The sequence below is a fragment of the Salvia miltiorrhiza genome, chromosome 5 (assembly GCF_028751815.1).
Source record: "Salvia miltiorrhiza cultivar Shanhuang (shh) chromosome 5, IMPLAD_Smil_shh, whole genome shotgun sequence".
In the NCBI taxonomy this organism is placed as follows: domain Eukaryota; kingdom Viridiplantae; phylum Streptophyta; class Magnoliopsida; order Lamiales; family Lamiaceae; genus Salvia; species Salvia miltiorrhiza.
In genome coordinates, this window is record NC_080391.1 from 38641812 (window position 1) to 38667495 (window position 25684).

Below are 25684 nucleotides of genomic sequence, written 5' to 3' on the forward strand. Positions count from 1 at the left end.
TGCGCTGGTTAGTTTACTTAGTAATAATAATAATAATAATAATAATAATAATAATAATAATAATAATAATAATAATAATAATAATAATAATAATAATAACAACAACGATAATAATAATAATAATAATAATAATGTCAATCAAGTAAAATAGACTTGAATTATTAAGCTCGGCGCTGATGAGTATTCCAGTCCTCATCAGCTACTCCCCCTAGTCTAGTTGAACAGTGTTCTATTTGTTCAACCAGTGGTGTGTGGTGTAAAGTCAACGCTGAGCTGTTCTCCCGTGTCAATTAAACATACATGATTTCCTGCAATTTATTAGATAAGAACTGTCAATTTTTGCAAATCAATATAGACAAAGTATTTCAGCGCTGCAAATGAACTAAGATAAAGAGATAGTAATTTTTCTTTTGATTCTTTGAATATCATCAAAGATGACCAACTTAAGGCTAAAATATCCGCAGAGCGGTTGTGTAACACCCCGTACTTTTCCTTATGTTGTGAGATAGTGTCTTAACACTATAGAGAGTACTGAGATGTCGAGATGCGAGACTACTTTTTTTTTATGACCAGATATGACAGATTGTCTTTTAAATAGAGATATGAGTGAATAAACCAATGATAGAGTTAGAGTGATGAGATTTGAGAAATGAGTTGAGTTAGAGATGCTGATTGAATTGAGTTGAGATTTTATTTTATTTCCGACTACCGGGAATAGAATTACCGGATGTTGAGTTATCAGAGTTTGATTGTCCTATTAAGAAAATAGGAATAATGAGTTGGAAATAGAGTCGAGAAAGAAAGAGTGAGAAACCTTGATAAAAAGAGTCGGTCAGAGAGACGTCTAGGTTGCCTGTGTTTGCCGACTGCTTTGACGTGATATTATGTGAAATTACGTGACTGATTGATTATGTGATTTTTGTTACGTATGTCATTGTGAGCAAATTATTATGATTTTTTTTATTTGAGAGTTTAGCACTTGGAATTTTGATTAAGTTTCCAAAGCAAGTGCGGTTTATTTTTACCGAGAAATCAAAAAATGCCGGTTTATAGAAATTTTTCCAAGCATAATATTTTTAAATTATTTCTCCTATGATGAGGAATATTATAGTTGAGTGAGTGCACTAATATTAGTGCTATAATTATTTTAATTTGGTCACATGAATAATTATGCTATGGTATTTTATTAATGAGTAATATTTCCATAATTATTATGGTTATTATTTAATCACCCTTCTCACCTTATTATTTTAATCCTTTGAGCATGTGCCTAAATACCCATTTGCCAAGTGGATTAATTGAGAGTGTAGAGATTAGAGAGAGAGATCAAGGCATTTAATGCCAAATATTCTTTAAAGATTTCAAATCTTCACAAAGATCATTCGTATCAATTTCAATCTTGCAAATCTTCTCAAAGATTGAGAATCAAAACATATCTTGCAAAATTCTCTCTCTCTCTTCCTCTCCCCTCCCAATCGACACTCTCTCTCTCTCCCTCATCTCTCTCTTTCCTCCATAGCCACCATTGTTGAAGACCTCAAAAGCTTCATAAATTCATACCGAGAGCTCAAATCCACCCCTAAATCTTACCTAAACACCTTCTATCTACTTGAATCCAAGAAGATCCTTGAAGTTTGAGTTCAAAGCTAGAAAGAGAAAGTTTGATATTTGGTGTAAGTTTGGGTAAGTGATCTTCAAATCCATAGAACTAACTTGTATGATGTTATATATGAGTATTTTTGGAAGTTTGAAGAAAGAAATCACTCCCTCCCTTTGTTCTTGAAATTTTTGAAAATCATGGGTCTCTACCCTTCAAAAAAATTTCCTTTTCTTTCCTTGATTTGGGGTGAAAAAAAAAAGTGAGACCTATGTGATGTTGATTATGATTGATGGAGTAGATGGAGGATATGATGTCAATTGATGAATTTGATGTGAGTTAGTTTAATAAAATTAGGGATATGTGTATCTATGCCCTAAATTGTAAATTGATGGTTTATATGTGAGTTTAAATGGTTAAAATTGATAGATCTATGATTAGGTTAAGGATTCATGTGTGTTTATAAAATTTCAAAGAGTTTAGTTTATTAAAAATTAGGACTTTCTTGTCTATGTGTTTAATAAGTGAATTGGCTTAAGATATATGTAATTGAGCATGATATTAGTGTCTTTTTATGTTTGATTAAGTCTTTTGTTGGCTAAGTAAAATTTTGACTTAGTTTAGTTTGTATGAGTTTTTGAGTTTTCATAATTTGAGAAGTCGATGATTGATAAAATGAGGTCTAATTGCTTTATGACCATTATGTGAACGTTTGTCATGTTTTATTAAGAGTTTTATTTTGATACATGAGTTTTCATTAGAGTTTAGTTTGCATGATTAAAGAGGATATATGTGTGTATAATCAGTTATGAATGATTGAGTAATTTTGAGCATGAAAATGAGAAGAGAATTGAATTGATGCGTTCGTTGAAACATTTTCCTTGAGATTTGAGTTTATGATGTAAGAAAAGAGTCAAGATTGAGTATGATGAGTGTTATGTTGTACTTGAATGTTTTTGAGTGCTATAAAAGTTTAAAATGAGCTTTGATGAGTTTTCTTTGAAGGAATGTTGAGTTGAGCATGTTTGCTTGTGTGATTGAGATCGGGGTCATTTTTCATGATGCACTGACCTACTGTTTTATGGTAAGTATATTTGAGAGTCTTGAGAACACCAGTAAAATTTCAAGTCATTTGGACTTCGTTTACTATTTTTATAAAATGGAAAACCAAAACTGCTACGCTCTGCCGAAATGTTCAGTGAGTAGCCAATAGAGTCACCTTTTCCAGAATCTTTCCATAACTTTTTGGAGCCCAAATTTTTATTTTTAAGACATGAGTATCGTAGATAAGTACCCACCAAATTTCAGACCTTTTCGGCAACGTTTGCGATTTTTAAAAAATCAAAGTTTTCGATTGCTCAAAACTGCCGGATATGGTAGACTGTAGTAAAACAGTCATATCTCCTAAAATACTTGGAGTTTTTAATCCTACTTTTTTTTTAATGAAACTAGACTCAAAGAGGTTTCTTTTGGTATAGGTTACGACTCCAGTGGAGTTCTGTACCGAGTCTGGTAAGGTTTTGAAGTTGAGTCAGTGCAGAGTGAAGTTTGTTTTTGACTTGTTTATGTGTGAATTTTATATGCTTATGTGTTTATGCTTGTTTATGTGCTTGATTGCTATGAGTTTGATCTGAGTTGAGTGTTAAGTCGAGAGTAGGACTTGTGAATCCTTAGAAGTTGAGTATACCTAGGGATTGAGTTTTATTGGGTAAATAGACGTTGAGTGAGAAGTTATAGTTTGAGACGAGTTTGGTTTTAGTAAATGAGTTTCTAACTGAGGTTTATCTTATTCCATGAACCACTCCAACGTTGTGACATCCGAAGATACGAGCAGAGGACGGAGGTAAGATCGCCCAAGTACTACGAGAGTAAGCTAAGCTTGTCAGGTGGGCAATATTTTGAGTATTCTTATATCATACGAGCTTTCTAAAATGATTTGATGATGTTATGAGTTTATCAAATGTTTTGAGATAAATGATGTTTAAGAACTGTTTGACTTGTCGATTTTTGCTGATAATGACTTGTGTGTTACCCTCTACTGATGAGACGAATTCGGTCCTGCCACAAGCGGGATATTGTGCACAGAGGTGACTGTGAGTCGTCTTTGGGTCGGCCGGTCACAGTACTTGAGAGGGAGGCCTACTTCTCAGTACCTTTGATATTGTTGTGTTGTAGATGTGGTGCATACATGTTGAGATCTTTGACTGCAGTCGTTTCTTTATGATGTCATGTTTATTAAAACTGGTTACACAGGTTCTTTTACGATAAACTTTATTCCTGTGTATTGCTGAGATGTGGCAAGTTTCAAACCTATAGCTCTAAGAGCACCTTTCTTGTTTTTCGGCGTTTGCCCACTGAGTATTATGTACTCACGCCCTGCATGTATTTCTAAATGTGCAGGCTAAGCGAGGAGCGAGAATGGTCTGGTGCTGGTGGGGATTTGTTTAGCTGATGTATTTACCTTATCGCTTTTCCTTTTTGTCGATAAAGTCTTGATGAATGAGATACTTTGTTTTCTTTTGAATCAAGCAATGTACTCGCGGTTATATGTCTTCATACATATAATCGATTCGCCTTTTGCTGCGATACTCTGAATATTATGATTCCTTATGAAAAATGAACTATACCCGCTTTGTTTTTGTTCTTGAAATTCCTGATAATTACGAAGTTATGACGATGTTGACGTTTATACCCTTGGAGTTGATTTATGGAGTTTTCCTTAGCACTTTTTCATGCGAGCTTCCGCTTGATGTTCAATCTATTATTCTTGTCTTTTATTCTTTTAAAATAGTCGTATCGATACTCGTACCCCGCTATCACTAGCGTCGGGAATCGGGCTGCGACAGGTTGAGTTGCCACTTAAGGCTCATCTCTCCGCAGAGCGGCTGAGTTGCCACTCAAGGCTCAAATATCCGCAGAGCGGCTGAGTTGCCACTTAAGGCTCATCCCCTATCTAACTTTCGCGGCTTACGATATTTCTATGCGGAGCATAGACAATCAAAGAACCCTGTTTAACTTTCGCGGCTTACGATATTTCTGCGCAGAGCATAGACATTCTGAACTGACAACGACTTGGACATTCTGCGCTGGAAACTACTGAGATAGCTGCGCAGGCTAAGATAACTGAGATGACTGCACTAACTGCGCTGAGATAGCTGAGATAGCTGCTCTGAGATAACTGAGATAGCTGCCCTAACTGCGCTGAGATAGCTGCTCTGAGATAACTGAGATAACTGCACTGACTGCGCTGAGATAGCTGCTCTGAGATAACTAAGATAGCTGCCCTGAGGTAGCTGAGATAGCTGAGATAACTGCACTGAGATAGCTGCCCTTACTGCGCTGAGAAGACCCAGAGTCCACTTAAAGCTTTCCCCTCCGCAGCGCGGCTGAGTTGCCACTAAGGCTTATTTTCTGCCGAAGCAGGTTTTCCACCGTTGTCAACCATTATTCCTGTGCTGTAAATTTTCAAGAAGAATACAAATAGTGACATATACCCTACTCCCCCCCCCCCCTTTAAGAACATGTGCATGATTCAAATAAACATGTTATGTGTATGCTTGTGATTGGTGTTCCTACTTATGATGCTAGTGGCAACGCTGGCAATGATTATCATCACAAAGGAAGATATTCAAATTATATTTCAAATCCTAGCACATATGCAGAATGTGTGCAGCTTCCAAGACAAGATCATAATTCACAAATTCCATCAAAGATAATATAAATCATGGTTTTTCCCTCAAGTGATGAAGTATAATACTTCTCAAATCCCACTTATGGTTACATGCTTCGATGAGATATACTAAGATCAAGTAATGAGAAATTTTAGTTCTGTGAAATACGTGAATCATCACTAGTTAGTGGGTTACCTCTGTTACATTATGGCATGTATTATACTTGTTCAAGTATTTTCCCAAGATATGTTTATCCTATGTTGTAAGAACTCTTAAGCAAAAATATTAATAAAATATGAGAGCCCCTTTTAACAGGCCTGTAAACCAACTTTGTAAAGAATGAGGAACCATTGAACATATAATTAATTATAATTGGGTCATTCCCTTATTTATATCACAAGAAATTTGTTCACTATTATAAAGATCCACAAGATTATTCTATATACATGTGTATTATACATATATCATCAATACCACAGAACCGTGCTTGATTAACCAGAAGACAAGCTTATAATGAAATTCAAATAACAAGACTAGTACATTGTTAGACATTAATTTAGAATGAAATCCAGCAATATAGAAAGTCAACCATTTCAACCTCTTTCACCATTTTTGTCTTTGGAATTAACATATTATAATTTTAAAGAAGCAAGTGATGCGACTTATATTAAAAAGATGCTAATGTGACTGTCACGAAAGTAATGATATTTTATGTAGGTTGGGTGGCCCATATCTCTTACTCCCTCTGTCCCAATAAAAGTGGCCACATTTTCTTTTTGAGTGTCCCATTAAAAGTGGCTACTTTTTAAAAATGACAAAAGTTTACTTTAATTAAGTCAACAATTACTCACTAATTTGGTCAACAATTGTAGGCCACTTTCTAAAAATTACTCACTAATTTGGTCAACAATTGTAGGCCACTTTCTAAAAATTACTCACTAATTTTGGTGGGTCACACTCAATTAAAACATAACAATCCCCTTCTTAATCTCCGTGCCCAAAAAAAAGTGGCCACTTTTATTGGGACGGAGTGAGTATTATTGACACTTTAGGGTGTGTTTGATAGATGGAACCACATAAGGGATGATAAATAAAACCTAGATAAATAATATAGATTGTTTGAAATTGTTTATATTTTATAGGTGTTTGATAAATAAGATATAAATACTAAGATAACTAATATTATTGTTTGGTACAAAAGGTAGAATTATAGATTAAAGAGTAAATTACAATTTTAACCTAATATTTAAATAAATAAACTAAACAAAAGAAAAATAAAAAAATAATTATCTAATCCTCCCCCAACACCACCCCACCAGCCGCCCCCAACACCTCCACGCCATTTTCACCATTCCACCATTTTAGACTAGCGAAGCTCCACAATTTCAACCAAATCAGATATTTTCGTCTAAAAATCAGAGGAACATCTAATTGTTTCACATGGCGGAGCATATCTTGTTCAATTACAAATTTTGGTTGCATTTGGAAAACTTAATTTCAGTTATCTTCCAAAAATTTCTGAAATCCCCTAACGAAGGGGAGTAGACAGAGGGGAGATTTAGAGGGTGTTCGGCGGTGGCAGTGGGCTTCGTCTACTGCTGCTGTCCGCCGGAGACTTGGAAGGAGGAGGGGACGGTGGGCGCTCGTCACCGTTGGGCGAGGAGAAGCGTCGGATCGGGCAGTCTAGTGAGAGAGAGAAAGAGAACTCTGAGGGAAGCGCGGTCGGTGGCGGCTTTCGCTGCTACTCGTCGGAGTAGAATCTGGAATTGAGGGCGGTGGTCTTGGATTGGGGCTGCGTCTGCGTGTGACCTTTCTTCGTTTGGGGGGGACAAATTTGTCCACTGAAGAGTAATGGCATTTTACTGTACAAATGAGTATAATTAAGTGGCGGGGGACGGTGGATCCAATTTCTAAGAAGAACAGTAGATTAGGTGCGGACCTTGGGTTTATAGCGGGCCATTGCTACTATATAACAATCCTATCAAACAATCAGAAATCTATAGAAATACTAATTATCTTGCCTAATAACCCCTATCAAACTATTACTTCACACAAGAAATTACCCATCGCGGCATAGACTAGAATTTTGGGAAGGGGAATCCCCATGATACAGGGGTTCATTGCATAACTCACCATTAGGAAAACCAAAGCACTTAGAAAAGCCAAATTCTCGAGAGACTTGCCACTTATTATGCTCCCAATCAAGATGGCCATTATCACATTAATTATTAAAACATTTAAATGCCCATATCAGTAACACTCCATCATCACTACAATGAGATACAGATGCATCATTTACCCTTTTACTGCTTGTTGTTTTTCTTTGAAGCATCAAATCAATTTTAAACCACAATTTGAGAACCAATTATAAATCATTGCAACCAAGCAAAAATTCAGTTCAAGTAAGGATGCTAGAATTTAACCCCATAGCTATAATCACTATCAGCAATAACTTAACATCTTTCCCCAATTAGTCCCAAAAGCCGCAGTCTCAAGCAAACCACAGCAAATTGAGCGAAATTTCAGTTACGTACAAGAGCTAAAAACAAAGTAAATGGACCTCTGGACGGTGTCATGCTCAGACACATCACCTTCTTCCCCATGAGCGACTCGATGAAGCCAATTTTGGCGTTGGAAAGCAGGCCCCAACACTGCCCTCTGAATCGAAAAAAGCCTCTTGATGCCTATATTTTTCAAAGCCAATATAATCTGCGGCGAGATCTCGAGCCCTTCATCGGCGGGCGCGCTTGAGGCCCTGTCCGCATCGGAGTAATCAACCACAGCCAACCCATCTCGCAAAACCTGGCCAGGATGAAAACCCCTCGCCAATTCGACGCTCGGAGAAACGTTAGGCAGCACTGAACCAGCTGCGCAAGTGCGAATCTGTGCGCCAGAAACCGCATTCCAACACCAGCAGGTTGAACAACTTATGATAAGACAGTGCAGTGCGCATCACCTGGCTAGTCGGATTCCCCCACGTCGACGGTTTGGACGAATTTCCTTAAATTCTCGATATTTCATTTGTCCTTGCACCAGAAATTGAACAAATTCAGAAGAAATCGTAAAGAAAAAAAGTAGAAATTAAGAAAAGCCCTAAGAAATGGACATCTTCCCCATCCTATGCTCAAACTTCTTCCTGCAGCGATTCGCCGCCTTGCTGTCTAAATTTTGATTAGGGTACCCGCTCGTGATGTTTCAATGCGACATGGCCAGCGTTAGCTGCTGATGGCAGATCTCACCGAGAATTATAAGGATTTTTAGGAGAATGATTCGAAATTACAGGCGACCCGTTGGAGGTGGCGGCTGTTTGCGCGGTCAAAGAAGGCAGCGACCACTTTCCGATCTGAGGTTAAAGCCGTATCAGGGGGCGGCCATTGGGACTCGCGCTGAACTTGATTTTAGACGGGAGATGATGGATGAATTTCAGATTAGCGAGATATTACTGGTGGAAAATGGTTTGTTACTGAGACTGGCGAGAATATGATAGATCGATGAATGCCGGAGGAAAAGCGGCCATCTTTGGAGAGAAAGCTGAAATTGATATGGATCGCCCATTGTCGCCGGAAACTGGCAAAGAAACAGTCGGAAAAAGGATTTCTGTTTTTTTTTTTTCGATGAATAGTAACCGGCAAATAATAAAATACTCACGCCTTAGCTCCGTTTTGCCACAGACGGCGCCAGTTGGTAAAGCACGAAACCGACACCTAAACTATAAAACAATAAACGACGACACAATATCTACGTGGTTCGGTCATCAAGACCTAAACAATAAGCGACGACACAATATCTACGTGGTTCATCCACGGGAGTTCTTCGAATTTTTCACTATATTGAGAGCGTTTACAGATTACAAATCTTGAGTGAATAAGATAAGATAATCCTCTTAATTCATCCTAAGCTTCTATTTATAAGCATGTAAAATAAACCCTAAGGCCTTAAGCCCACCCTTAGATAATTGGGCCTAAAGCCTTAAGACAGTTTATAGCTTTTAGCCTTCAAGGCCGAGAGCTTCACTATCTTTTAGCCTTCAACGCCGAGAGCTTCACTATCTTGTGACTGTGCAGACACTTCGGATTCTCTAGACTGTACACAGAAACCAACACCTAAACTATTAAACTGACGGAAACCAACACCTAAACTATTAAACTGACGTTGAAATAAAAAGAAAACTGAGATAACAAGTATAATAGGAGATCGAAACGCATTCCATATACATATGAAACAAAACCTTACATTAAAATTGTAAAATTTTGAAATTTGAAAATTAGACATGAGAAACAAATCAATTAACCAAATCAGCTCACTGGGTTTTCTGAGTCAACCCTGTCGGGCTCCAATTTATTTTAATTTGAAGCTGAATTCTAGAGATGGAAATTCTCGACCCCCATTCTCCTTTTTCATTTTCCAGTTTATTTGATTAACCGTAATTTTCGAAACGGATCAGCATCCTTAACAGTAATTTTCCGATCTCTTTGCAAAGTAAGGTTTCTTGTCCTCGCTTCCGATGTTCACTAATGCACCCAAATCTATACTTCACTCAATATACATCTCAAGTTGCCTATTGCCCATAATGTAGCGTACCAGACTTGCATTCACTGTAAAAAAGATTTCCCTTCAAGTCTTCAACATATACAAAAAGGGGCGTACAAAACAAATACTCAGTTCCTCTCTAATCCTATTCCACAATGTCCAAACGTTAAAAGGAGACAGTGTGGTCAATCACAAGAAAGATGAATGAGTCATAAGCATCTTCATCTGCACAAGTTGTGTGCGCCAAAAGTGTCGAAGCTGCCAAACTGCGGATTCCCCTGCTGCTGCGGTGTCATGCTTGCTTCCCACCAACTGTTAGCCACATCTCCAGACTGATATAGACTCCACTGCCCACAAGGCCACTGCGAATCATACGCGTTTTGTTGGTGCACCGAGTTATCCAAGTCGGCCATCTCGAAATCTCGTGCCATCTCCCAAAACATGCTCTGCACTTCACTAATGCTGTAATTCTTTTCCTATTTTTGACAGTGGGAGAAGAATCACGAAGTTAGAAATGGATAGGAACTTTCTATCGGACTAATTATGCATCAAGTGAATCATTCTGCTTCTCGAAACTCAAGACTGTTGGGAAGCTTGAAAAACTAGAACCACTTTCTACTGTTTCATCCTAATATAGTTTGAAAACAAAAGTCCCAAAATATAAAATTTCAAGAGGAAAGAAAATTCTTACCTCTTCCCTGACATCTTTCATGAGAGAAACCATTTCACCAAGAAAATCAGCGAATCCCTACAAGAAAATTAAACAAAATTGTGTTGAAAATCTTGTTCTAGCAACAAAAGATGATAAGTGATATATATATTATTTTTTCTAGCAATAACTATAACACCTACCTCAACCTCATCCTCATCATCTTCACAACTGTACAGCCCTGCATCATATAGCATCCTCTTACTTCTGTCTGATAACACTGTTTCATCATGAAAAATTGCAATTCAGTTCTGCAATTCCTATTCTAACCTCAACAATCAAGAATTAAACAAAAATAATTCAAGGGACATCATGTATATACTACCTGAATAAGCTTCTTGAATTTGCTGAAATTTCTGTTTGGCCTCGCCAACAAGAGAAGGGGTTCTGGTCCATTTATCGGGATGCCATTGCTGAATCGAATACAATAACTTTCATCAAAAATCAAGAAACAAAAAATCCTACTTCCAGAAAGGATTCAGTTTTTTCGACGCTATCAAGACCAGAGTTGGCTTAAACAAACATACCATAGCAAGCTCACGATAAGCTCGTCGAATTTCTTGATCCGAAGCGTCCGAAGCGACGCCAAGAACGCTGTAATATAGCGGAACTCCACCGCATTCCTTCTCCAAAAACATGGTGCAAATGCAAGATTTCTTGAAGCAGGTTGTGTTATGTTTCACGTGTAAAACAACGAGGCAGAATTGGATAGCGATGTGAGAAAAGTATATATAGAGCTAGGAGCTAGTTCTGAATGGCGGTTTGTGAATGGAAAAAAAAAAAAAAAAAAAAAGAACGCTTTGCAGTAATGGAAAAATATCTATGGTCATGAGTTTCTGGGCCACAGGAGAATCAGCGTCTCGAACATTCTAGCATTTTAGTTTTCCTTCCATTAGGTGGAAATATATACGGACACAGGAGATTCGCCGTCTCGATCATTCTACCATTTTAATTTTCCTTACGTGGAAATGTCTCCGGGAGAATCGCGGTCTCTCGAACATTCTAGCAATTTATTTTTACTTCCATTACGTGGAAATATCTACTGCCCGTTGGAGATATTTTCAACCGTCACTTCTTCCGCGTGTGTTTACGTTCTATCCTGTTCAAGATATTTTTGGTTCTTCAAAATTAGGGATGTTAATTAGATTAATTCATCAAGTTTCAGGTTAACTCCATTAGATTAATTGAGTGTGGATTAATCGGGTTTAAAAAATTTCGAATTGAAAATTTTCAATTTTAACACTAAATGTTCGAATTTCGGTCTGAGTCATCGGACTAGTCTATCGAGCTAGTCGGACTTGAAATTTTATCTTAAAAAATTATCGGGCTAGCCCATCGAGCTAGTCGGATTTGAAAGTTTATCTTAAAAAATTAACTAACATATTTATCTTGACAATATTATATTTATAATAAATAAATACGCGACCGACTTACATAATACTCCCTTCGTCTCAACTTATAGTATTCATTTGAGAGTGACATAAGTTTTAATAAAGTGATTGGGTGTGTTGTGGGTGGAATGAGGGCCCTACCTTTTATATGGGTGCTAAAATAATTAAAGTGGAGCAAAAGTTCCACCTACTTTTACTAAAAATATAAATAAATACCAAAATGTGGGATCATTATAAAAGGAAATATGGATACTAAAAGTTGGGAGAGCGAGAGTAAAATATGTAACTCTTAGAGATATAAAGATGCTACATTTTTGTTAAATAATTACCATATTATGTTAAGTATTGAATTAAAAATATAGAGAAGTGAAATTATTAGTATAAGTTTCTAATATTAAAATTTTCAATATTGAATCAAAATACATTTCACAAATTCTTGAAAAAATATCATATTATACTAATTTTCATAAGCAAAGTAATTAAAATGAAAATCAAATTACAAGAAAATTTTCATATAATCAGGAGAACACATTATTTTCCGGTCAGCCTTATAGAGTTTCGGGTTATTTTCGGGTCAGCCTTATAGAGTTTCGGGTTATTCGGTTACAGGCAATTTGAGCTGTAATTTTTATTGGGTTGAAAATTTTTAGCCATAACCCTCTCGGATTAGCGGGCTAATCGAATCAGCCCACGAGTTTCTGGCTGGATTGATATCCATATTCAAAACTATACTCCCTCGTAAAAGAGAATTACTCTGGGAATAATGCGGGTCTTAAGATAAATTATTTGGTAAATAATATGTTTGAAGAAATGATTTCATTATTTTTAGAAAAATACTAATGTGAGTTATAGTGTATGAGATCATTTTTAAAAATGGAAGTGATACTTATAAGTGTACGAAAAAAAAAGCAATATTATTATTTTGTAGCTTTATTGTTCTATGAATAATCTAGATCCTAAATTTAAAATTAATCTTAGATAATTCCGAGTATCTAAATTCATAGTATAATAAATTTTTCTTTCAGTGACTTTCTGGTGAGTGCATAGTATTATGATGGGAGTGATTTTTTAATCAATAACACAAGTTTGGATCGATTTATTAAATAAGACTATATGGAGCCGTTTAGTTTGGTGGATGAGATAGATAAGATTGATAGGATTGGAGGGGTGATTAAATAATTCACTCAACTTTGGAGTGATAAACAATCACTTATTTAGGTGATTATATGTTGGCCGGGTTATCAATTACGGGCTCAATCATACAAACCAAACACTTGATTAAGGTGAATTATCTTATCAATCATGCCTTATCACTCAAATCAAACGAGAATTAATTTCGGGATAAGTTGTTCGATTGAAATAAAGATATGATATGGTAGTTCGTTTTGAGGCATTCTTTTGAGACAATGCCGCATATAATTTTAAATTTTTGAAGGTCAATGCCTAACTAATCTAACTTTATGAGTCTTAGACTTTCTCTTATAATAAAATTAATTTAAGGTAATCATTAATTTATTCAATTTCAAATAATTTTAAATTAAATTAATCTCAAATAATTAAACAATTTCATATTTTTAAGTATGTTACATTTTTTATATAGAGAACACAGATATGCTTTTTTTTTTTCGAAACAAGAACACAGATATATACTTAGAAGTTAGAACCACCAAATCAGATTAGGTTACGAGTCCTCATCACCAATGCTCCAAAACTCAAGGCAAATGAAGTCATTAAAATTAGACGCGCACTCCCACGAGCTCAGCCTCCCCATGCGCTCTCATTCGGTCAAATTAGCTTAGTTGATATTCCCTCCGTCCCAGTGAATGAGACAGTTTTTATAAATACAGGATTTAAGAAATTATTATTTAGCGTATTAAATATATTAGTGTATCTCCCGCGCTATGTGTGGTGATTATGATTTTAGACTCACATAAATTATGTATATATTTTATATTTTCTTCGTCCACAAAAAATAGTCATAAAAAAAGATGATACAAATTTTAATAAAAATGGTTAGTGTATTGTGAATGAATAAAGGATCACACTTAAAAAATAGTGTAAATAATGATAATTAATTATATTGTGAGTAAAGAAGAAGATCCATCAGATCCATCATGTGATGCAAACTTTTCAAAACTATAATAAGACTAATTTTTGTGGACGTCCTTAAATGACAAAAATAGATGGTTTTTATGGGCGTAGAGAGTAATTATTAGTATAATCTAAAAAAATTAATTTTAATATCAAATTTATTATTTGCAAATTGATCTAATATTTTAATATAACCAATATAATTTATGCAAAAATATAATATTTGTTTATATATAGATATAGTATCACTTATATAATAAGTTGCTAACTATGTTGCATAGGTACGAGATACGTGAATTTTGCCTATGGAATTTGTGAATCCGGTTTATTTTTATAAATTGTTTTAAAAGATACGCCACGTGGCGAATCGGGTGCGAATCCGACGAGAATCCGAGAGAATCGCACCCTAAAAGAATCCGATTCGCCGTACATGCTTATTTTTGAAGAATCCGTGCATCATAGGTTGCTAATGATATAAACCAGATTAAAAACTACTTTCAAATTCAAAATTATAATTAATAGTCAAATCAAAGCAAGTAATATATATGTGTGTGTGTGTGTATTTATATGGCGTGTGTGATGTTATAAAATCGTTGATAATTTATAGGGTTAATAGCCGAAAAATACACGAACTATTTTCAAATTTACATATTGCACACGACCTTCAAAAATAGCCACATCAACTTTCAGTTTAATCGCAATTTGCACCTGCGTTGATTATTACCTTGATCGGTGGTGATATGGCTGTCGGATTTTGTTGACGTGTGCGATTTTCCAATATAGTAAAACAACGTCGTTTTGTCAAGCTCTTTTAAATTAAAAATAAAAATAAAAAAAAGGAAAAATCATTTTGTTCCAGTTTTTCCACAGCGCCCTTAGTCCGTCGACCACCGCGCACCGCCTCTCCGCCCACCTCTCTCATCACTCCAGTGCCACCTTCTTTCCCAGCTAGCCGCGAAAGGCGTGGCCTTGATTTCCGACGCTGAGCAACTCCACCGCCACTACTGCTCTGGTTGCTGTACTACGACCACCGCGCTCCTCCAATCACACCGCCGAGATTCACCACCCTCTCTTACTTCACAATTTCCAGATTTTCAGGCTAGGGCACATCAGATCTGTGCTTGCTACTATCACCTTCGGACCCCCAAATCAGAATTGCAGGAGGGAGAGAGGCTGAGGTGGGCGCCGGTCAGCTGCTGCGTCGACGTCGGAGTTGCAGGCAGGGAGGAGGAGGGGTAGGGTTTCTTTCGGTGAAGAGGCAGATGCTCGAAGGGGCATTGGAGATTTCTTTGATTTTGATGTTTGATTTCTTCAATTCAAATGGACGGTGGTGGTGGTTATTTGGAAATCTGGAGATCTGTGGCGGTGGTTATGGTGGAGGTGAGGCAGCGCGACAACTTCTCCGGCGTCATCCCCCTCTTCCTCTCGCCCCGCCTCGCCGTTGTCGATCTCTCCTCCAACTCGCTCGCCAACCTCAAGAGGCTGGCTGTGCTCAACCTCGAATTGAATTTTAATCTCCCCAATCTCGATTCCCCAATCCCTAGTTAAATACTCGGCTTCATCCTTCATCGGGAACGCGATTGCTATCGGAAGGGGAGGCCGGCAGAATGGCTCGCCGGAAAAGCAAAGATTTTTTTTAAAAAAATTCTTCAAAATATTAAAACGACGTCGTTTTGCCCAAGTGGCTTGACAACGCGTAAAAAAAGCCACGTGGCTGTCCATGTCATCGTCGGTCAAACTTAAGAGTTGCCGGATTTTTCACCGTGTGAAAATTACAACTAAATTAAAAGGTGGTGTATTCTTGAGCTAATTTGAAAGATGATGTGCAATATGCAAATTTGAAAATAGTTCGTGTATTTTTCGGCTGTTAACCCTAATTTATATATATTTGAATAATTTAATTGTAAACTTTCAATTAGATCCTTCTAATTGAATTTATTTACAGACTCTTCCATTTTTAAATATATTAGCATACCATTCGTGCGATGCACACAGATTATATATTTAAAATAATAATAATAAATAAAATAAGAACCATATATAGATACATTATTATAAAAAATTAAACTATATTTTGTAATTTTGTTTTATTAATAAATTTTTTACATTAAATTAATCTAAATGCATAATACACTAATCAAAATATCATAAGTAAAATATTAAAAAAAAATTATTTTGTTGAATTTTAATATTTATAATTTATTTATTTTAGATTCGGTACTTACTAAATTAAATGATTTTCCACAATCTTTCACTTAAGATGCATATATAATTCAAGATGTGTAATACCCCGTTTCCTCACAGCTAAGTTTAGAATAATTTTCGAACTTAGGAGTTAAGATGATTCGCGCCGGATAAGAAAAATGAATTTATTTTAATTCCAACAAAAAATGATTTACAAAGTATTTGTAAATTTAGTTATTTAAATTTTCATGTATTGCATATTAATTTAAATTAAGCATTCAAGTATTTACACGAGTTAATTATTTTAGCGAGCACTGAACGATTATTACTCCCTCCGTCCATGATTCAATGCCTCATTTGGGTGTGGGCACGGAGTCTAAGAAAAACTGAAAAAGGTGATGTGGATAAAGTATAAAGGTAGTCATTAAGAGATTAGATTACTTTACTAATTTTGTGTTAAAAGAGTGTTTTTAATTTATGAATTTATTTTTAGCACCATTTGGGTTTATTTTTTTAATTTAAAATTTTCAGTTTATTAAATTTCGTTTTTTTGGCCCCATTTTGCCTTAAATTTCATTTTTTTGGCTAAATTTTTCTGCCATTTATTTTTCCCCATTTTTTCGGATTCCGGTGGCGACGACTCCGATCCAGTGAGAGGGAGCAACCACGACACTGCACACAAATCGTAAGCCCCAGTTTCAGTTTCAGGCACAATCAACTCCGATCCAGAGAGAGGGAGGCGCTCCGCACGGCACCGCTTCGGATTCGGGCACGAAATAAACCGATTCAGAGAGATCGGGAAAAGGAAATTCAGTTTCTGGCACAATTGTCTCCCGCAACACAAATCCATCCAGATAATCCATAAAAATGCCCTCCATCGATGAAGATGGAGGAGATTTGGATGGAGGTGGATTCATGAATCGAGAGTCTCAAGATCGGGAAGAGAGATGATTCTAGGGTTTTCAGAATTGAGAGTGAGAGAGGAAGCGGCGTTGGGTTCGAAAGAATGGAGAGAATAAAGGATAGGGTAGAATACTTAATGAGAGCGCCGACCAAAGTAGTAAAATAGAGAGAGAGTAATATAATTAGGTGTTAATCAAGCTTTAATTAATTGTTTTTAAAAAAGGGGTAGGGTAATGAATGGCAAAGGTAGCAATTTTAAATAAAGAGGGAGGATAAAAGGGTACAAAAAGCAAAACAGAACATTCAATTGTGGACACTTTTTAAAGGCCAAACACACTACTGAATCATGGACGGAGGGAGTACAATTTTGATATTTCAACCTTGAAGTTTTAATTGTTATATCGCGTCATTTCGTTGCTTTTAGCAACCCTTACCATCAAAGCCATTCTCTATCATCCTCAAAAGTCTACTCCTACCCTCTATGGCCTTTTGAGTAAAACCTTCTCTGCAAAGTCATATCCCATGTTCCACCCAAATCTTCCCCATCACTCTCCACAAATCTTCACAAACTCTTCCTCTCACAAGCAGCAAAAATTCAGGAGCAAAACACAAACAATTTCATAGGTAAGATTTGAACTATGATTTCATTAATCTCCTTTCATGAATCATCTCACAAGTGCTGAGAAATCAAAATATGCAGCCCTTCTAATAGCTCCGTTCACTGAGGTTCATCAGCAGCAAATCCAGCAGCTGCACCTTCCACATTTCAGCAACTCAAACCAAAAACTCTTGAAGGTTTCATCAAACTCCCTTGCTGCTTTATTTCGCATTTCAATAGAGAAACCCAATTCATTTACGTATAAAGACTTTCAGCATCCAACAAGAATCACACGTCACATGTGCATATCATCTGTGTATATATATATATATACATATGAAATCTGTAAAGAAAGGGAAGAAGTAGAAAAGAGACGATTTTTACAAAAGATTAAATCTTGAAACTTTGTCTTTATTCCTCATTTTTGAACTTGTTGTGTTGAGCCGGGTCTGGGGTAGTTGAGCGGAGAACGGCGGCGGCCACGGGTTGCTGTCGCCGGGAGGTTTGAGAGAGAGAGCCGAGGGAGATTGATACACTCTCAATTAGTGTTGAGTTCTTCGAGTGAACTCTAACTCCCAAAAATGCAGGAAATAACAAGATTTTCAGATAGCAGCAGGATTTTCATTGATTAAAGAAAAAGCAACTAGGGTTTTACATCTATTTAATGGCACGCAGGCCTTCGGTTATGCTAGCAAACAAAAGAAACAACTGGACCTGCTCTCCTAACAAACTCCCTGGGACCAGCAGCTTCGATATCATCCCACGATATAATCCTTGAATTTGTTGGGGGGCCGAGTAACTCTTGTGGGCCTTGCATGGTGTGGACCTTCATCCTTTTTGATTGGGCTTGGGCTAGTGGTATCATTGGGCACCGCTGGTTCGGACGTATCATTCCCCACCGCTTCTGAAACCACCTTGTCCTCAAGGTGAAATTGAGGAAAATCACGCTTGAATTCTTCAAGATCCTCCCACGTTGAGCTCTCCGGGGGCTCGCCTGACCATTGAACCAAAACTTGGGGACACACCTTGCCGCGAGAGAGTATGTGACGTGCCGAGCAGACTGCCATTGGGGTAAGCATCGGCTGGCCATGTCTTGAGTCTGGTGGCAGTTGACATACCAACTCGGAACCATCTCCTTTAAAAGGCTTCAAGGAAGATACGTGAAAGACGGGATGAATGCGGCTAGTCGGGGGCAAATCCAGTCGGTACGCCACGACTCCAATTCTCTCCGTGATCTGGAATGGACCATAAAAACGTCGCGCCAGTTTAGCAGACACACGACCAGCAATAGAAGTTTGGCGATAAGGTTGCAATTTGACTAACACCTTATCCCCAACCTGGAACTCCAGCTCACGACGCGCACGGTCCTCCTTTTGCTTCATCCGCTGCTGAGCTTGGGCAAGGGTGGCCTTGAGTTGTTTGAGGAGTTCATCGCGCTCAACTAATAACTCTTCAATTGCTTGAATCTTGGATGATCCAGGCACATACGAAGGGATGCTCGGAGGCAGTCGGCCATAGAGAGCTTGAAAGGGGGTCATACGGATACTTTCACAGTATGAGGTGTTATAGGAGTACTCTGCCCAATTCAAAAATTGAAGCCATGTGGTGGGCTTGGAGTGGGAGAAGGCCCGTAGGTACTGCACGATGCCACGATTGACCACCTCCGTTTGGCCGTCCGTTTGAGGATGGTAAGCGGTGCTATGATGGAGCTTAGTACCTGAAAGCTCGAACAAGTGGTGCCAAAATTTACTCAAGAAAATCGGATCACGATCCGAAATAATCGATGATGGGAACCCATGATATTTGACGACGATGTCCAGAAAGAGAATAGCGACCGAAGAAGCGGTGAAGTGCGTCTGTAACGGCCCAAAATGGGCAGACTTAGTTAGGCGGTCAACCACGACCAAAATCACCGTATAATGGCGAATGAGAGGCAATCCAACAATGAAATCCATGGTAATATCCTCCCAAACACGGGCAGGAACGGGAAGAGGTTGCAACAATCCCGCTGGTGGTTGTGTGGAATACTTCGTTTGTTGACACGTTAGACACGTAGACACGTAGTATTCAACAGAACTGCGCATTTTTGGCCAATAGAAGGTTGCAGCCAACCGCACTAGTGTGCGTTTTACCCCACCGTGACCACCCATAGGCGTAGCATGAGCCTCATGTAAGAGATGAGGAATGAGAGTGGAAGCGGCACTGATATAATACCGGCGTCTGAAAAATAAAAGTCCCTCTTGAACAGAGTAGTCCGGTGACAGTTTCTGGTCTTGAAACTTGGCGTGGAGGTCTAGCAAGTCTGGTAAAGTAGCATTTTCTTGCCGAATAACATCCAATAATTCAGAGACAGGTTTGCTAGTACCCGAGAGAAGAAAGAGTTGTGGTTCAGCATTGGTGGTCTCCTCTGGCAGACGTGAGAGGGCATCAGCCGCCCTATTAGAAGTACCAGTCCGGTACTCTATGCGAAAATGATAGCCTAAAAGCTTACTCACATATCGTTGCTGCTCCGGCGTTTGAATTACTTGCTGAAACAACTCCTTAATGCTCTTGTGATCAGTGCGCACCACAAAGAAACGCCCTAAAAGGTATTGTCGCCATTTGCGGACTGCCTCTGTTATTGCATATAACTCCTTGATATAGACAGAGGCTGCTTGAAGGCGAGGGCCTAGCTTCTTGCTGAAAAAAGCTAGAGGGTGGTTTTCCTGCATTAGAACAGCCCCTACCCCCACGTCGGAAGCATCAGTTTCCACCACGAATTCGATGGCAAAATTGGGCAGATGAAGCACCGGTGCTGTGGTCATGGCTTTCTTGAGGAGTTCAAAAGCACCTTGCGCTCCTGACGACCATATAAACGCACTCTTTTTCAGTAAGTCCGTCAACGGCGCAGCAATGCCGGCGTAACCCCTGATAAAACGCCGGTAGTAACCGGTGAGGCCCAAGAAAGCACGAAGGTGACGGATGGTAGTCGGGGAAGGCCATGTGACCATAGACTCAATCTTGGTCGGGTCTGGTTTGACGACACCATTCGTGATAATGTGTCCCAAGTAATCAATAGTGGCTTGTCCAAACACACATTTAGACAACTTCAAAAAATAGTGATTAGTAGAAAGGCACTCAAAAATAGTACGAAGATGGGAGATATGAGATACCAAGTCGGGGCTGTACACCAAAATGTCGTCGAAGAATACCACAACGAACTTATGGAGCTGGTCCGTGAAAATGTTATTCATCATGGCCTGAAAAGTTGAGGGAGCATTACAGAGACCGAATGGCATCACAAGGAACTCGAAGTGGCCATCGGCTGTGCGGAAAGCCGTCTTATGAATGTCTTTACCATGAACCCGAATTTGATGGTAACCGGATCGGAGATCCAATTTAGTAAATACTCTAGCAGCACCAAGATCATCAAATAATTCATCGATGGTCGGAATAGGGAAATGGTCGCGTACCGTGACTGCATTGAGGGCGCGGTAATCGACACAAAATCGATAAGTGCCATCCTTCTTACGAACAAGTAGCACCGGAGAAGAAAAGGGGCTCCGACTAGGACGGATAATACCTTGCTTCAGCATTTCGGCTACCAACTTGGCCATCTCGCATTTCTGGAACTGTGGGTAACGGTACGGTCGAACGTTGACCGGGGCAACGTTGGGTAGCAAGTGAATCCGATGATCTATAGCTCTGTGGGGTGGAAGGCCAGTGGGCTCCTTAAAAAGATGGCGGTACTGCTGTAATATGGGCTTTAACTCCACTGGGCTGGTAACATCTTCTATATTCATGCTGGGCCCAAACGTGATATTAGTGTTGGATTCTAAAGAAAATAAGGAATGAGGCCCATTGTCTGGAACGGCCCGAACCCAAATTTCGAAAACTTGGTCCACTGATTCAGAGGAGATCAAGGAAAGGAACTATGAAAAAGTAACAATCGGAGTCGCCAGTGGAGTATCGCCTTGCAACACCACTCGTTTACCGCTAAGGGTAAATGCCATCTCTTGTTTGGCATAGTCGTGGGTGACTGCTCCCAATCCTTGGAGCCATTGAATACCTAAGACGACATCCGGACCACCAATTGCCAAAACGTACAGATCGACCTCAAAGGAATTGTCTTGAATAATGAGCGGAACAGCCGGGCAGATGTGCGTACAGGGTAGGAAATCACCGTTGCCCACAAACACTCGGAATGAAGGTATTGCTCGCAGAGGTAAGTGCAGAGCTTCCACCAGAGTGGGATGGATGAAGTTATGCGTGCTCCCACTATCCACAAGAGCACGTATAGTGCGATCAAGAACTGTTCCTGTGAGCTGGAGAGAACGAGGGCTCGTGGAGCCAGAGAAGGAATGTAAGCTAGATATATCGCCCACCGTGGTTTCATCCGCAACCTCGTCTTGTGGTAGTTCCTCAAGATCGGCTTCGTCTTCTTGATCCGTACCCAATAGCAGGAAGAACTTGTTGCGGCAGCGGTGAGATGATGACCATTTTTGGTCACAATTATAGCATAACCCCTTCTCTCGTTTGTCTTTGATTTCTGCTGCCGTGAGGCGTTTGACGGGAAGGGAAGAGGCTGATGGAACAGGGGAAGAAGGACCTGGCGATGAGATTGGCGGAGGGCGCGCCGGCGGCGATGTCAATGGTGGCGGCGAAGTGGGGGCAGACATAGAGCTTCGTGGGGGTATAGCCGTGAGCGGCGTCACCTTCAGCGGCCACCGTTGCGGTGGGCGCAAGTCCTGCTTGGCCTCTTCCAGTCGAGATTCATATGCCCGCGCCAAGGCAAAAGTTTCCATAAGAGAAGAAGGCCGAGAAATGCTTAGCTCCCGACGAATGTCGGCTCGGAGACCTGTGATGAAGAAACTGATGAGAAGGTGTTCTGGGAGCCCCGTGACCTGGTTCATTAGCTCTTCAAACGATGACTGAAAATCAGTCACAGTAGACGTTTGAGTGAGCTTAGATAGAGCACCCTGAGGGTCCGAGAACAGAGTGGAACTGAAGCGGTCTGTGAGACCAGAAAGGAACGCCGGCCATGAAGAGAGGAGGTTGTTGGCTTTCGCCCACTGGAACCAAGAAGCAGCCTTACCGTCCATGTGGAACGATACTATGCGAAGGCGAATATCGTCCGGGGTACCATGAAAGTCAAAAAACTCCTCGATGCGAAAGAGCCAGCCATGAGGATCGGATCCATCAAAACGAGGCACGTCCATTTTCATGGAACGAAGTAAGGGCGAGATATCGGCCGGTGGAACTGGATCTGGCGGCGGGCGGTGTGGAGGCCGAGAAGAGCCGGAAGTAGAGTAGCGGAACCCAGGTGTGATACGAGAATGCAGATCTGCGAAACGGGACTCGACCGATGTCATAAATTGTTGGATGGTGGTGGAATGGGCGAGTTGTTGAGATTCCAGTTGGGCTTTGAGTGAATTGATGGTAGCGAGGATGTCAGAGTCAACCATGGTGAAAAGGAGAAAAATGGCAATGAAAGCACCAATTGATACACTCTCAATTAGTGTTGAGTTCTTCGAGTGAACTCTAACTCCCAAAAATGCAGGAAATAACAAGATTTTCAGATAGCAGCAGGATTTTCATTGATTAAAGAAAAAGCAACTAGGGTTTTACATCTATTTAATGGCACGCAGGCCTTCGGTTATGCTAGCAAACAAAAGAAACAACTGGACCTGCTCTCCTAACAAACTCCCTGGGACCAGCAGCTTCGATATCATCCCACGATATAATCCTTGAATTTGTTGGGGGGCCGAGTAACTCTTGTGGGCCTTGCATGGTGTGGACCTTCATCCTTTTTGATTGGGCTTGGGCTAGTGGTATCATTGGGCACCGCTGGTTCGGACGTATCAGAGATAGAGGGCGCCGGTGGCAGCCTGCTTCATCTGCTGCTGCTGTCGGCTGGTTTGAGTGAAGGGGAGGGAGTTCAGGCGGCGGTGGCTGGTTTTCGGCTGCTGTCGCCGGGAATTTTAGAGAGAGAGGCCGAGGGAGGCGGCGGCGCCTCGCCGTCGCCAAGGAGAAAGACAGAGGAGAGGGCTGTCGGGTTGTTTCAGCGCGAGGGAAGACAGATCGAGAGATGGAGGCGAGAGAAGGGAGAACCGAGGGGTGGCAGTGGCTGTCGCCGCTTGCTCCGGCGAGCTCCGGCGGCGGCGGATTCTGCAGGAGCTGAGAGAGAGGGTGAGCGGAAATTGTGAAATGAGAGAGGGAGAGATGAGCGGATTTTTTTTGGAGAGAGATATATCCGATCTGTTGAAAAAAAAGAAGGGGAGAGGGTTTGGGTTTTAATTTTTGAGTGTTTGGGCCTTTGTTTTTAATTTTCAGTGGACCGATCTTTTTTCTATTTTAATGCAGCTGGGCCCGTTTGTTTTTGAAACAGAAGGGTGATTCTATTCATAGTCACCATTTTACTCAGTATAGCCCTTATATAAAATAATAATAAAAAATATTTATAAATTTACAAATTTACCCTATAATTCATATAACCTTAAATTAATATTATAATTAAATTTAAATCTATTGTATAGCCTCCTTTAATGATTCACATGGTTAGTTCTGCTTGCCTTTTTCCCCTTTCCCTTTTCTCGTCTTTTAAATTACAAATTTTCCTTGAACATACTTAGCAACTGGTTTAGATTTGGAGATAAATTCAAATGGATCCTCCTCCTTCCACATACTTTCTTTTGAGATGGGAGAGCACAAGAGATCAATGGTAGTTTGCTTCTCCAATAGATTGGGCTGCTATCAATGGCTACTACGATTTAGTGAGGGAGCTTCTTTACATGACACCAATCTTCTCATCAAATTAACCTCTCTCCCAAGAATCCGCCAGCCTCGAGATCGTCAGGGACGACGACGTTGTTGTTTGGATCGTGAGAGAATGAAGGCAGTGGCCTTCGTCGAAATCGAAGACGAAGGTGGTCGCCGGAAATCGAGGGAGGAGGCAGTGATAGATTTGGGTATATGAGGTTTCAAAGAAAGATGAGGTCACCGGAATAGAAGGAGGCACAACAAGTAGATTTAGGAAGAAGAAGATGGGGGCTTTATTTATTATTATTTTTTTTAGAGCTCCATGCCACAAAAAAATTTCATTAAAACCTCAAAAGTTTACACCATCTGGCAAAGGTCCAAAAAAAGTAAAAACAGAGCGAGAACGGAGAGCAATTTTTGCCAATTTACCAGCAATCATGTTCATTTCTCTCGGAATCCAACAAAAGTCAACAACTTTCATTTCAACCACAAACTCCATATAGCCATACCCCTGAGCTAGTTGGAGGCCTTCTCGAATTGCCATCCCTTCCCCTAATTGCACAAAAAAAACTCCATGAAAAAATCTGTAACACAAGATTATGTGATCAGTATCATCTGAGAATACAGTACCAACCCCAACACCAACTCCTTGACTCACTGATGCACTGCAATTAGCTTTCAATTTTCCTCTTCGACGAGATAAATTTCATGTGTTTTGAGGAACTGATCCAGATTGGGGCTTTTCTTGATTGAGGCTATACACGCAGGTTTAATTTAATTGAAAAGATGATCATAATATTTTATTTAAAGGCTATATGATTAATAGGATAAATTAGTAAATTTATAATTATTTATTATTATTATTTTATATAAGGGGCTACATTGAGTAAAATGGGGGCTGTGAATAGAATTACCCGAAACAGAAAAGGGGAGGAAGCTTGGGCCAAGTATTTAAATGAATGGATTTATTTTATCAACTGGGCTTTTATTTTACAGACTTTGGGCTGCTTTGATTAATTAAATTAATTGGGCTGCCATATTTTAATTAATTAGACTATTAAATAGTTTGATTAATTTATATAATGAATAATTTACATAATAATATTGTATGATTATTATGTGCATATTTTAAGTAATTACTTATCATATGTTTAAAGCATGACATGTATTGCATTTGCATTATGTAATAAAATTATTTATGATTTAATTGGAGTTATTTATAATTCCAATTATAAAAGAAAACCGAGTAAGGATATTGTTGGTGTCCTTAAC

General features: G+C 39.2%; 1 protein-coding gene and 2 long non-coding RNA genes across 3 annotated transcripts; 2 read left to right on the plus strand and 1 right to left on the minus strand.

Annotated features, from left to right (window-relative positions):
- The first annotated feature begins 1384 nt into the window (after positions 1-1384).
- Positions 1385-4231, plus strand: LOC131024350 (uncharacterized). The gene is made up of 3 exons (XR_009101773.1): positions 1385-1683; positions 3422-3483; positions 3998-4231. It is a non-coding gene; the product is annotated as an uncharacterized LOC131024350 (long non-coding RNA).
- A 5610-nt stretch (positions 4232-9841) lies between these two features.
- LOC131024351 (uncharacterized) lies at positions 9842-11345 on the minus strand. The gene is made up of 5 exons (XM_057953858.1): positions 11035-11345; positions 10833-10920; positions 10651-10727; positions 10490-10546; positions 9842-10274 (listed from the first exon to the last, which is right to left on the minus strand). The coding sequence occupies exons 1-5, from the start codon at positions 11143-11145 to the stop codon at positions 10020-10022; spliced, it is 588 nt and encodes a 195-aa protein (XP_057809841.1). The 5' UTR covers positions 11146-11345; the 3' UTR covers positions 9842-10019.
- Positions 11346-17349: 6004 nt separating this feature from the next.
- Positions 17350-18088, plus strand: LOC131024352 (uncharacterized). The gene is made up of 2 exons (XR_009101774.1): positions 17350-17700; positions 17777-18088. It is a non-coding gene; the product is annotated as an uncharacterized LOC131024352 (long non-coding RNA).
- Positions 18089-25684: the final 7596 nt, after the last annotated feature.